This window comes from Phaenicophaeus curvirostris, chromosome 11, assembly GCF_032191515.1.
Source record: "Phaenicophaeus curvirostris isolate KB17595 chromosome 11, BPBGC_Pcur_1.0, whole genome shotgun sequence".
In the NCBI taxonomy this organism is placed as follows: domain Eukaryota; kingdom Metazoa; phylum Chordata; class Aves; order Cuculiformes; family Cuculidae; genus Phaenicophaeus; species Phaenicophaeus curvirostris.
Genome location: NC_091402.1, coordinates 22,879,567 through 22,892,680, shown reverse-complemented (window position 1 = coordinate 22,892,680; position 13,114 = coordinate 22,879,567). Strand labels below are relative to the sequence as shown.

The following is a 13,114-nucleotide window of genomic DNA, read 5'->3' as shown; positions in this document are numbered from 1 at the left end:
CCCAGGCACACCAGGGCAGGACACGGCCTCGTTGGGTCATGACCAGAGAACGGGATGTTTTCCAAAGGCTTCCTTCCCACTGCAGTACTGTCTCCTCCTGCTCCCTGGAGCCAGGCGTGTTCTGAATCGAGTATCTTTCAACAGTTGGGAAAGCTTTCCAAATTATTTAAGAATACAAACCTGTAGGCCCACTTTAGCAGTGCTCACACTTTCCTTTCTCGGGTCCAAGGCTGAGCTGATGCCTGCAGCGAGCGTGGCAGCTGATAATTGTACAGCAACAGTTCTTCCTCCTCATCAGGGCTGCATCCCAGGAATGAGATGCTCGCTAATCTTCACTGCAGCGCCTATCCAGGTAGTGCACCCGGAGCACCAGTCACTCTGCACAGGCCAGTACCCTGCTCTCCCCAGGTAAGACACAAAGCTCTCTCCCACATTACCACCTTATTCGTGTAAGGTTGCTTTTTAAACAAGAAGCTGTAGTATTTTTCGTTTGGCATCTTGGGAGCTCATAGAATCATAGAGTAGTTTGGGTTGGAAGGGACCCCAAAGATCATCCAGTTCCACCCCCGCACCCTGGGCAGGGACATGCCCCTAGACCAGGCTGCCCAGGTTCACTTCCAGCAGATTCGCAACAGAGAAAAATGAGTGAACTGTGATTATTACGGGCCGTGAATTTCTTGCTCAGAACTGAACCACCAAATGCAAGTTATTTCTAGAAAGGCTTTTAAAGTCACAGTAAACTCTTTAACAGTAGAACATGAAAAATTTGGAAGTCAAGCAAGAAAAGTGTTACAGCTGCAAAAGGCACAAATACAAAAGATTTTCATATCAACGCGGTGACCCCAAACACCTCAGCACATTCAGCATCCAACTCATGTGCAGTCACAGTAAATAGTGACATTTTCACATTCCATTCACAGCAGTTTCATAGAGCATGAAATTCATGAACTGAACCAGTCGCAAGCCACTGAGTGGTTTTGCACAGCAAAACGGTACCTTGCAGTATCATTCTTATATCAAAATGTTTTTGCTTTCAGCCACACTTAGACAGCACCTAAACTATCACAAAGGAATGTGAATTAGCTGTGCTGTGTCCGAGTGCAACCTTTAGACTATCACTTAATAAAACAGACCTTTTAAATCTCAGGTTCACACTGGCAATAATTCTTATGACTGATGTCCTTTGCTGGACATTAGCTAGCTGGAGTCCATTCCTTGGTCTTCTGTCTCGGGAGGATACAATTCGTCCAAAATCATCTCTGCAACAACAAGAAAATTTCATTTCAGAGGGCCATTTTTCTATTTGACAGAGTTATAGCTGGTGTCTTTGCATTGTAAAACACAACTGTGGAAGGCTACAGCAAACAGCCTTTAGAGACGTGTTTTGTCATACAAACTTCTCCCTCTCTTCCTGAATGCCTTTCTTTTCAGGCACTGAAGGAGAAAGTTATATTGGACATTCAGTTAAATTTGTCTATTAATGGAAAAATAGTAGAGAGCACTTTGTTCTTTTCCAACTGGTTCTGACTAACAGCATCAAGGGACAAGGAGGAGAGGCGATTCCTTGAGATCAGTGCTCTGTAGGAACAGGATGCTGGAAGTGTGCAAAGCATGGGGCAAGGCCTGATGGACACGGGCTGGAGGAGCTTTTGGGGTAATGGAGGAAGGTGGGGGGGGAAAGAGGAAGAAAAAGATGTTAAGGAGGCAATGGGGAAAACAACTGCAGAAAGCAGGCTTAATGCTAGCTGGAAACTTGGAATAATGAGGGAGCTTTTAAACAAGGTCAGATAGAGTGCAGATTGTTCTGATGCAGAGAGATGCGATCTTGTCTGATTGGAATAGAGATGTTTTTATGGGGAGAAGAACAAAATAAAACTATTAAAGAAGAAAAGCGGAAGAGTGAATCAGTCTAATGAAGTCTGAGAAACTGTACTATGGACTGCCACCTTCAGAGGGGTCAGCAACAACCAGCCACAGTTTTTGGTATGTGGTACTTGTTAAATGAGATAAATTTCTATTTCTACAGCATGGAAAAAAAAGCCAACATTATCATCTGACTGGTTTTACCTTCACAGGCATTCAGTTTTTCAGTCTTTTTGAGAATGGCCCTTATGCTTGGCATGGCTTGCTCGTACTGATGGAGAACCTCCAAGCGGTGTTCGTGAAACAGTTTATCCTTCTGAGACAGGCTGTGCAAGAGGAGAACTGCATCCCGTAAGAACTGAATGACTTGTTCCTTATGTGCACACACACTGTTCTCGGATCTTCTGATCTTCATCCACTGTCTGTGCAACATTATAATCAGGGCTTTAACCACCTGCAAGAGGAGAAAAAAGGCACCTCAGTACACAAAGTAAAATTACAGCGGTGGAAAACTTATTTCATTCTGAACTTCCCTGATTAATCACCTCAAGCTTCCCAGTTTCAGAATATTTTCTAGCAAGCAAGAGCCAGCTTCCTAGAAGGTGGCATCGTTGAAAGCACTGTACACTTCTGTTTCCTTGCAGCTAAAAAAAGGGGCAAAAAGCTCTTTTGGCATTGTTAGGGGTACCGTTAAGTTCTCAGCAGATTGAGCTCAGCTGCAGCGACATACCTCGAGGCTACACTGGCAGTCCGTGCCAGGTAACAAAGCCGCAGGACCGGAGCACCGTGTGCACCTCGTCAGGAGTCGAACTGTCTATGGCAAACACACAGACTGCGTTATCGGGGGAACTGGGGCTCGGCAGAACTATCAGACAATCTCACTGAAAATAAAGGGGGGTAGAATTGATATTTCATTACTTGTTCCACACATTACTGGTTTTTTTTCTTAAGTTTATCTTTTTTACCCCCAAAACCTGTTAATGTTTTTTTCCCCTGTAAAACTTCCCAGATGTAGAATTTGCCTGGCACAGAAACCTTTCCAGCTGTCTGATGGGAAAGGCTAGAGAGGGGCAGTGGCATTAAGTCACTGCTTACAAATAATACATTTACACTTAATATCACAAGTGTAGGTAGGGTGATATAGTTCAGAATTCTTTCAAATGAGAGCAGAAGTGGAGCAAGTGGTAAAGCCTTGAACCAGTCGCTCCTGCCAGTACAAAAAATGGCAATTAACTGCAAAAGCTGTTCTTCCTAGAAGTGATCACTACTCTCGTGCAGCAAGTCAGCATTGCCACCAAATACCATGGATACAACCCTACGCTGCTACAGACTGCCTTGCCTTTTACATGTAATAACTCACATGATTCAGCTCAGAAGTTACCAATACAATCAAACTGAATTGTGGAGTTCGCTTCTTTTATTCATCTATTGATCTAAAACTTAGTGTCAAACATTTACAGCCATCCTAGGACCATTCTCGTTCTTCAAGCAAGACCGACGTTATCTTAAACCAGTCACTGATGCACTTTCAAGCAGCTGCTCTTCAAAATCATCAAAATTCCCTCCTCCCAGTGTTCTCTTTCAGCTGAGGAAAGAACTTGCTGTCAGACAGTTTGGACATCGCTTTGCTCCTCCCGCTCCCCCAACTGGAAGCAGCAGGAAAAAGCACGTGAACAAACAGCTGGAGTTACCTCTTGTTCCAGCTGCAGCCAAAGCATTTCAGGTGCCGATTTATCTGGTCTCGATGTGATGTACATGTACAGTGCTAGGAGGAGGCAGGTGTCTGAAACACAGAACGCTTTGGTCTTCTGGTCAGTGGCTTATGACAAAAAGTAACTGTCACACACAAAGGTATTTCAGAAAGTACGTAACGTGCTATCCTGGGACTAAAGACAGGCTGAACTTTTTGCTTCATTTCAGACACCTTAAGCACTGCTGAAGGAACTGAACTATCCCTAAACTTTATAGGGGCATTTGTGGCAACGCTGTCCTTCTCCATTCCTAAGGAACTGGACACAGACTTTGTCACACAGAGCACTGGAATCCCTAAACTCAGTGTCATGAGTGCTGATAAGTTACACTTCTAAACTCTTCAAAAGCCCTTTTTTCCTCATCAATTTCATATAATAAACGTGGACAAGGCTCTGAGCAGTTTGCTCCAATGGAAGGTGTCCCTGGCAGGGGGACTGGAACTGGATGAGCTTTAAGGTCAGTTCCAACAAAAACCCTTCTATGATTTAATTAATCTGGGAAGCAGCTGTAAAAATCCACATGGATACCAAAAGCGCTGCATGTAGACAGACCTCACAGACAAAATACTCCTCAAACAATACCTGAAACACTGCACCGGAACACAAGTTTTCAGGTAACACAGCAGCTTTTTGCCCTTTGGGAATTTAATGCCTTGGAGCAAGGCCCATTTGTATTACTGTTCGTCTCGCTAACTGACATTCAGCTGATAACTGTTCCCTGTGTTATGCAGTCTCTTACCTGAACGAGAACAAAGCTGAGTGACCAGCGTGTGGTGCTGAGCAAGAACGGAGAGCAGCCTCACGGTCAGGAAGGCAGCAGGCAGAGGGGTATCGGGACAGAGGCACCGGAGCAGGGTCTGGCTGCTCAGGAATTGCTGAAAACTTGAAGAGAGAACTCGCACTTAGAAATGGGAAATGCATTAACAAGCTGAAAATACACTATTTCTTGTACACAGCATTGTGATTTACGCCTTTTTAGCTATTCAGAACATACCTGATCTCAACTTATGGGTCGTAAATAAAAAGTACACTGAAAAATGTACTGTCCCGTTTGCAGTCAGTCTGCAATTCATCCTATCATGTCTATTCAAACATGAGCAGGCGAAACATCTCACGTTGGAGGGAGCCGTTTTACCCACCAGGATGAGAACCTGTGCTTTTGCTCCTCAAAACCCCCAACACAAACGTTGGATACTGTGAGCAACTGCATATGGCCTCAAGAAATTGTCTCACTTCCAAGTGACAGCGATGACACGAGGCAACAGCATCTGCTTTGTATAAACACCGTAACATCTCATTACTGACTGGGGGCAATTGTCACACTCATTAGCGGCACTGGCAGCAGAAAGACCCTCAACTGCTTCTCAGCAGCGATCTGAGCAATGGGATATTCTCCCACGTGCCAAAACGCCTACCGCCACCTGCAAAAATGATTTCCAGAGAATGGAAACTGCTAAACAACAGAGCCTGAAATCATCCCAGCTGTTGCCAACTTACTTTAGTAGCAACTCCAGTGTTGAATTTTCAGCTAGTTTCACCAGAACCTTGAGGCTTTGGTTCAATACACTACAGGTCTGGGAGCCTCTGGCAGCAGAAAAATCTACAACCCGCAGCAGCTTCTTAAACAAAGAATGCTGAGCTTGATCGTTATTGGGAGCATCCTGCGGAGCAACAGGCAGCCCTTCTTGCATCCTGGTATCTTCTTTAGTATCGCACTGACCATCACAGGGCATGTTCTTGTCTGTCTTGGAAACCTGTTCATCTCCAGCAGTAGAACTTTTTTCCACTCCAGCAGACAGCAACGCATGGACAACATCCCAGCTATAAAATGCCAAATAATAAAGAATACCCAGTGATAGAACTGTGGTTTCTTCAAGAGACAACTTGAAGTCCTCCTTACTCGACACCACACTTGTGTTGATTCTGGAAGAAACGTCTGAATGGTTTCCACAAGGACTATTTATGGACTTGTCCGCCAATTGTACCACTTGACAGTATGCTCCGATATGATGTTCAACCAAGGGCAAGAGATGCACGGCACCTCGGATCTTGCAGCATGCAAGAGGCAAGATCTCTCTCTGGCTTTCTGCTGGGCTTCCTTCAGATAATCCTTCGTCCATCGCAATCAAGTTCAAGCCTGTTATTGCAAGTTTCTGAGCTTCTCGCAGGGATACAAGAGGAGCAATTTCTTCTTGAGCTGTCCTGCTGCTGGGTAGTTGCGTGGACTTCCTATCCAAGTAAAATTAAAAGAAGGGAAATACTTCAAAAGAAAAGGCAGAGAACATGGTGGAAATGTGAGTTATCCATATTCTGAATCAAATAATGGAAAGCCTAGAGTACGAAGAGATGTCTGTTCCCAAAATAAAATACAGATTGGGGAAAACCAAAAAGCTCTACTCGAACCCTACAGGGAGGAGCAATTCCAAAGCTTTTCTAGGTCTTGCAAAAGTAGTCAGAGCTTACAGCTGAGTAACTTCAATAGCTCACTATAAGTCGTTATCTGAAACGGCATTTCAAACACTGGCTTCCCAGTTTAAAGCTTTTAATTAATGATCAAAGATGTAGAACGATGTTCCAAGTTTTGTATTAAATGGCCCAAGCAAAACAGAACTGAACAGCCAGAAGGAGCCATCCCATGCCAGCAGCATTTCTTAGTGTGGAGAATGCCACTGCTCCAAGAACACATCAGAGACAGCTTAAGAAAATTTACAATAAACCTTACGTATCCAAATAGCTGGGCTGCAGGACAGCTCCAGGGAGAGGCTCAGCATTACTGCTGAGAAGGTGGCAGAGTCCTAGTGATGACCCCGGGACAATGGGCTGCTTCATCAGGGCATTCAGCAAGAGAGAACCTGGAAGGGTACAGAAGAAATGAATTTAAGATACGATTTAAACATTAACCAAATTATATTGTATAATATTTGAATTACAACCTGATACTAGCAAAGACTCTTCAGCCAAGTGATCACATATCCCAGCTACCCTGATGACTTGCCCTCCATGTTCCAGTCCAGACTTCAAATTACGTGATCCCATTCTATTCTGAATTGAGTCTTTAAGACTTCCTGGTGTCAGCTGTTACAAATGTGGGTCTATTGGGTTTTATCTTCATTTACACTAAAGTACATTTTTCCTGTTTTTACACGTTTACAATAAAAAGCATAAAATGTGTTGATACTAGGAGAGCAAGCCTCGTAGCAAGATGCCTCATGATCCTTAACTTTCCACAAAGCAAAAACACAGGCAAACTATTTTCTTAAATAGAATGACAAAGAATGTTGTTAGGATACAGGATAATGAATAGAATCTGAAATGTTTTACTGCAAAAATCACAATATTCAAAGCCAAGAGCGACCTACGATGTTCTGCGCAGCAGCACTGTTCGAGCAGGCTGCCCAGCAGGACACTGCTTGGCAATGGCCTCAAGCTGCTCTGCGGGAGCGCTCACTGTCACCACATGGACAAGATTCACTTACCTTGGGTGTTTCGTTTATGTGCAGAGTTGTAGGAACCGTTTTTTCCCATTGCTTCATGCTTCATGGATGACACTTCAGGATGGGTGACCTTAGTGTCTAGAACAAACAGTAATCATGATTCTAAGACAGGACAGCATCACTCATGTACGTTCCACAGGTTGCTCAGTGCTACTGCTCTCTACTTTTCTTTCAGAAACAACCCCAACACCTAACACTGAATTCCCACCCTGGTACATTTATGTGACTGATAAAAATCAACATACAATTCTAAAAAACATTGAGCGTGTCAGAATCCTCCCTTCAGCAATACAAGCCACAATTTCTGACCAAACGGAAGCCAAGAGCCTTGCAGGGTTCAGTGGGCAAACTACTAAGTGTGTCGTCAAGCCAACAGGTATAGAGTGTTGTTACCAGCACTGACAGAGGCTGGAGAAATAACAGTGCTTTAAGGGTCCTGGATTTTTCCTTTTGATGGCGTTCCTACTGCTCAGACAGTTTCAGACCGAATGCTGTAACTGACAGGAAGGTCACAGGCTTTTCGTGACTTCCCGTAAGGATTAGTTAACGATATCCGAACTTCTTCCAGGTTCTTGCCATGGAAACATGGCAGTCGGCTGCTATAAAACCCCACCGTTTTTGTTTTGTATTACAGTAATCTTTAAATCCATGCATGTATTCTTTCCCTAAGCCCGACTCAATGAATTTCAAAATACAGTTTTGTGAGGATTACTGCTCTGCGCATGAAAGAGGAAACGATTAATCTGTTTCAGTTGTTTCTTTCAATGTGGCTAAATATGTACCATTTATAATAAGATCCGCAAGAGGTCAGCTTTAAAGCCAAAGCCACTGGAACAAAAAAACCACATCGGCTGACTACAGACCAATTCAAGAAACAGTCAAATTATTTTCTGTTCTTCCTTCCATGAGAAAGGCAGAGAACAATTTGGATATTTTAGTTCATCACATAATAAATTAAAGATTTTCATTCCACCAACAGCCACTTCATCACTGACGCCCTGGCACGCGGCAGAGAGGCGTCACCACGTGTGAATTAACGTGACCTTGATGTAAATGTCGGTCCTAGCTGATTAACGCCAGTCGCGTTAATCAGTAAAACAGCAAGAAATTTAAGCAAGAGATGAAACACACACTTGTGAACCTGCTGAATCCTTATTCAAGGCAGAATGTTCGTACACTCGTATTCTAAAAACGCTGCCAGTTGGAGATGGTTTTACCTTCTTTGATCGAAGTAGTGACTGAAGAAGACGACGGTCTAGTGGACATTTCAGCACTGAAGGACTCCTTTGTAGGAAAGGCTCTTCTTCCAGGCTGTGGAGAACACCCTTCTGATCTCCCTTGTATTGCAAAGTTCTTTTTAGGGCTAAAATAAGAATCAAACACTTAGATGAATCAAGATTTCTTTTGTCATTGTTTTATTAAACAAGGATCTATTTGAAAGCTTTTGTGATAGTTATGTTTTAAAAGGACCATCATGGTAAACTGCATTTCTGTCACAGAGAATGGAAGGCTCCTGTCGAGCCAATTCCACAGAGGCCAGCAGACTTTCTTTGGTTCTACTTTTTTCAAGAAAACAGAGCTTAGAGTTCTACGAAGAAAGAAAACCTCCTTGATCATATAAGCACACACATTCTAACAAAGATTCCTTTTTCAAACCTCATACCTGGGCATTAAAACCGTCTGAGGAGCTTGTTTATTTCTTTCACAGTTCTGAAGTCGTGTTCTTAATTCATTCATTTCTGCATCTTTGAACTGCAACTCAGACCGCAAGGAGAGTAACTGAGAGAGGAATTAAAAAGACAGTTTTGCTGTTACCAGATGTTACTCATTGCTGTTACCCAATGTTCATTTCTCGCACTGCTTAAAAAAGAAATAGCAACAAGTGATCAAAAACCTCAAGACACTGAATTTTTCTCTTTTCTTTTGGCAGAATAAAACTTAGCAAGTTCTTACAAATGCTTAATTCAAGGTAAGAGAATAAAAGCACACATCATTTGGAAATTTCACTCATGTTCTCTCGTGGGCTAAACGGTCCGTGACATCATTAAGCCATAAAATTGGCTTCTGCGTGAAACAGGTAACTGATGTAGTTACAAACCTTTTTGGAGAACTCTTTTTCTTTTTCACTTAAGGTCTGAGCTTTCTGCTGTTCTAACAGCATGTACGATCTCTTCTGCTCCTCCATCACATGCTCCATCTGCTGCATCGAGTCACGCAGAATTTTAATCTCTCCATTTTTAATAAGAATTTCATCCTGCATTTCCTTCAGCTGCAAACAGATGAATTACATTAATGGATGTACATAGCCAACACTACGTATTTACACCATTATGTGGTTGAAAATCAGGTAGATCTGTACTTTCTAGGAAGAAAAATACTCCTGTAACTCAGTTCAGAAATTCTGTGATGTTACTTCTAATCATTTTCTGATTAAATCAGGCTCAGATACTGCTTCCTCTAATGTAAGATGACAGCAAAGGCACATCTTCACGTACTGCCCTGGTATCTGCCAGAGACCATTCTCCTCTTTCCCCTGCTCTGTCATTACATTTGTTCTTTGAAAAGTATTCTAGTCACACACATCAATAATTCATCCATTGTTTGGATGATAACAATGATCATTATAACAACTCATCAGAATCACCAGCCAACAGGCACGCATCCCCACCTCCTCACTTTTCCACATCTATTTCTTTCCATAAAGGGCCATCAGAACGTAAAGTAACACAACACAACTTTTAGGACTGACTTTACTTTCTCAAACATTTATGTTGCACAAACTCACTCTTGCTAACAGGACAGAGAAGGGGCTTGATAGGAAACAAGGAAAAGTGACAAATTAGCATTTGCTAATCTGGAATCACCACAAAATAAGATTGCTCTTGCTCTTAACGTTACTAGAGCTGTTTCTAGTATGGCATTTTTAATAGATCCATGGATTTCAAAGATTGTTAATCAACTTGATTGGAATGAAATGCTTGGAACGGAACCCATCCCACCTTTCAATTAGCCCTACCACAAAATGAGACGTTACAGGGACTGGGAGGACATCGCTAACCTTCTGCTTGATCTCTTCATGCTGTGTTTGCAGGACTTCAAACTGGAACGTATCCCGCAGACCATCCGCTGCACTGCTTGCTGCTGCAGAAAGGAGCCGAGAGCTGTTCTGAAGTGTGGGTGATGCATCTGCACCCCTGATAACATCAAGACTTCATTGTCCTGACATACATCTGAATACCTCAATATTTATATCGCCACTGCGAGCAGGTAAACCGCACACAACTCACCACCACGGTCACATTTTTAGAGCTTGTGCAAGCTTAAAACAGAGAACCCCTCCCCTTAAAGGCTTCTTGTACCTTCAAACAGGGAGATGACCCACAGTAAGCGCAAGCACTGCCTCCCACGCAACTTTAGTTAACAGACCCTGCACAAATAAGGGTGTAACGACTGTCTGACCTGGAGGGATTACAGCTTAGCGTGACCGAACCACACAGCCCTCCGTGCGTCACTAGGAACCAGCCCTGACCCCTGCCTGCTCTTCCCATGTAAATCTGACAACCGACTGCGTTCTGCACGCTGACGGCCTGTGAGCCAACAGGCACGGTGCTCAAAACGAAACTTGAAGCACACTGGAAGCTCGTGAAACCTATTTGCTCCATTTAGCAGGTTGAATACAAAACCCGTTGTGTGGATTCGGCAGGCCGAGCGCTGCTGCGGGCCCCGGGCACGGCCGGGGCCGGGCCGGCAGCTCGTTTCTTCCCCTCTTCGGAGCCCCCCGGGGCCGGCGGGGACGGCAGAGCGAGTCCTCAAGGGAGAGCCGCCCCGTGCCGGGCTGGTGAGCAGCGCGGGGGCGGCGGGGCCCGCGGCGGCTCCTTCTCCCCGGCGCCGCTCGCACCCACCTGCCCGCGCCCCGCCGCCCTCCCGGCCCAGCGCCTGCGAGGCCAGGATCTCGATCTCCTCCAGCTCGTCCGCCGTGAACTCATCGCCGTCCGCGAAGGGGTCTCCGTGCTCGCCGCTCTTGGGGCGCTTGTGCGGCGGGAGCCCGTTCTGCGGGGCGGCCCCGGCCCGGACCCCCGGCTCGGCCGCGCCGCTGCGCTTCCTCGGCCCGGGCGGCGCCGCCATCGCGGGACCCGCGCGCCGCGGCCGGTAGGGGGCGGGGCCGGGGGGCTCGGGGCGGGGCGGCCGCTGATTGGCTGGAGCGGGGGCGGGGGCCGGGGCGGAGCCGCCGCTGATTGGCGGGTGGGGGCGGGACCCGCCGCTGATTGGCCGGAATGGGGAGGGGGCGGGTCCCGAGGCGGAGCCGCCGCTGATTGGCCGCCTGGTAGCCGCGCGCCGCGGGCGGGTCGCGGGCGGGTCACGTGCCGGGCGGGGCCGTGGAGGCGCGAGGCGGCCGCTCCTGGGAGCAAGGGCCCAACGCTGACCCCGGGGCTCGAGGTGCGGCCTGCCCAGCGCCCAGGGCAGGGGGACGATCCCTTCCCTGCTCCCGCTGGTCCAAGCCAGGAGCTGGTGCCCCCCTGGGCCCCCTTTGGCCCCTGTTGGCTCCGTTCAGCTGCTCTCGGCCGGTACCCCCAGGGCCTCCCCTCCCTGGCAGCTCTCCAGCCGCTCTCCCCCGGCCCTGGAGCCGCGGGGGTCGCTGTGACCGGGGCGCAGGGCCCTTGGCCTTGCTGAACCTCTGCCCTCCGGCCCAGCCTTCCGGTCCTTCCACTGAGCCTCCCTGCCCCTGAGCGGATCGACACGTCCTCTCAGCTCGGTGTCCTCTGCGAAGATGCCAAGGTATTTTATTGCAATAGGTGGTGTTTTACACTTGGTTTTGGCAAACATTCAGTCAGGAGCATCTCATAATTGTTTGTTACACATCTCCTTTGCTTCACTTTAATCAAGAGAATTGTAGAGTGTCACCTTTGAAATAGCTGGTTTAAATAGCTGGTTTAGGGATCTGAACAGGCTGGACCACAGGGCTGAGTCCAATGGCATGAGGTTTAACAAGGCCACGTGCGGGTCCTGCACTTGGGGCACAACAACCCTGAGCAGCTACAGATTAGGAGAAGTCTGGTTGGAAACTGCCTGGAGGAGAGGGACCTGGGGGTGTTGGTTGACAGCGACTGAACATGAGCCAGCCGTGTGCCCAGGTGGCCAAGAAGGCCAATGGCATCTTGGCTTGGATCAGAAACGGTGTGACCAGCAGGTCCAGGGAGGTTATTCTCCCTCTGGACTCGGCACTGGTGAGACCGCTCCTCGAATCCTGGGGTCAGTTCTGGGCCCCTCACCACAAGAAGGATGTTGAGGCTCTGGAGCGAGTCCAGAGAAGAGCAACGAAGCTGGGGAAGGGGCTGGAGAAGAAGAGGAGCGGCTGAGAGAGCTGGGGGTGTTCAGCCTGGAGAAGAGGAGGCTGAGGGGAGACCTCATTGCTCTCTGCAACTCCCTGAAAGGAGGTTGTGGAGAGGAGGGAGCTGGGCTCTTCTCCCAAGGGACAGGGGACAGGATGAGACGGAATGGCCTCAAGCTCCGCCAGGGGAGGTTTAGGCTGGACATTAGGAAAATATTTTTCATGGAAAGGGTCATTGGTCCCTGTCCAAGGCTGCCCAGGGAGGGGGTTGAGTCACTTTCCCTGGAGGGGTTTAAGGCACGGGTGGACGAGGTGCTGAGGGACATGGTTTAGTGTTTGATAGGAATGGTTGGACTCCGTGATCCATAACGTGCGTCATGTCTACTTCACATGGGTCGATCCAGCAGTAAACGGATGGAAGAAATCTAATATTTTTTCCTGGGGGAGGAAAAATCCTTACAAAAGCCACCAAAACACCTGCCTTGCCAAGCGATGGCGGTTCAGCTGCAGGCCGGTGTCTGTCCCCGTTCCCTCCCGGATCCGCACATTCCCCGCTGCCGTCCCGGCTCCCGGCCGAGTCGCGGCGCCGCGCGGGTCCCGCTGCCCGCCCGCCCGTCTCCCGGCAACGCTCGGCGCGCCCCGCCCCGCGTGGCCCTCGCGGGACTCCGTAGCGCGGC

The 13,114-nt window shown here is 47.4% G+C and overlaps 1 protein-coding gene across 5 annotated transcripts; it reads right to left on the bottom strand.

Annotated features, from left to right (window-relative positions):
* Positions 1 to 480: 480 nt before the first annotated feature.
* Positions 481 to 11,241, bottom strand: ATRIP (ATR interacting protein). 5 transcript variants are annotated; one of them, XM_069865506.1, is made up of 13 exons: positions 11,011 to 11,241; positions 10,167 to 10,294; positions 9,207 to 9,377; positions 8,772 to 8,887; positions 8,326 to 8,471; positions 7,091 to 7,186; positions 6,337 to 6,466; positions 5,112 to 5,843; positions 4,354 to 4,496; positions 3,555 to 3,646; positions 2,594 to 2,677; positions 2,068 to 2,317; positions 481 to 1,259 (listed from the first exon to the last, which is right to left on the bottom strand). In XM_069865506.1, exons 1-13 carry the CDS (start codon positions 11,231 to 11,233, stop codon positions 1,198 to 1,200), a joined length of 2,373 nt encoding a protein of 790 aa, XP_069721607.1. In that variant the 5' UTR covers positions 11,234 to 11,241; the 3' UTR covers positions 481 to 1,197. The 5 variants fall into 5 exon arrangements, 4 of the variants coding, with proteins under 4 accessions (XP_069721607.1, XP_069721604.1, XP_069721606.1 ...); XM_069865503.1 differs by having other exon boundaries at positions 10,167 to 10,249; XM_069865505.1 differs by lacking the exons at positions 481 to 1,259; positions 3,555 to 3,646 and having other exon boundaries at positions 2,179 to 2,317; positions 10,167 to 10,249.
* Between the last annotated feature and the right edge of the window lie 1,873 nt (positions 11,242 to 13,114).

Bases quoted from the DNA above. Each gene is read 5' to 3' on its own strand.
- ATRIP (XM_069865506.1), bottom strand. From the start codon at position 11,233: ATGGCGGCGCCGCCCGGGCCGAGGAAGCGCAGCGGCGCGGCCGAGCCG. The intron at 10,295-11,010 runs GTGGGTGCGAGC...TCAGGGGTGCAG, and splicing joins GGGCGGCGGGGCGCGGGCAG to ATGCATCACCCACACTTCAG. The intron at 3,647-4,353 runs GTAAGAGACTGC...TCTGTGTTTCAG, and splicing joins TCAGCTTTGTTCTCGTTCAG to ACACCTGCCTCCTCCTAGCA.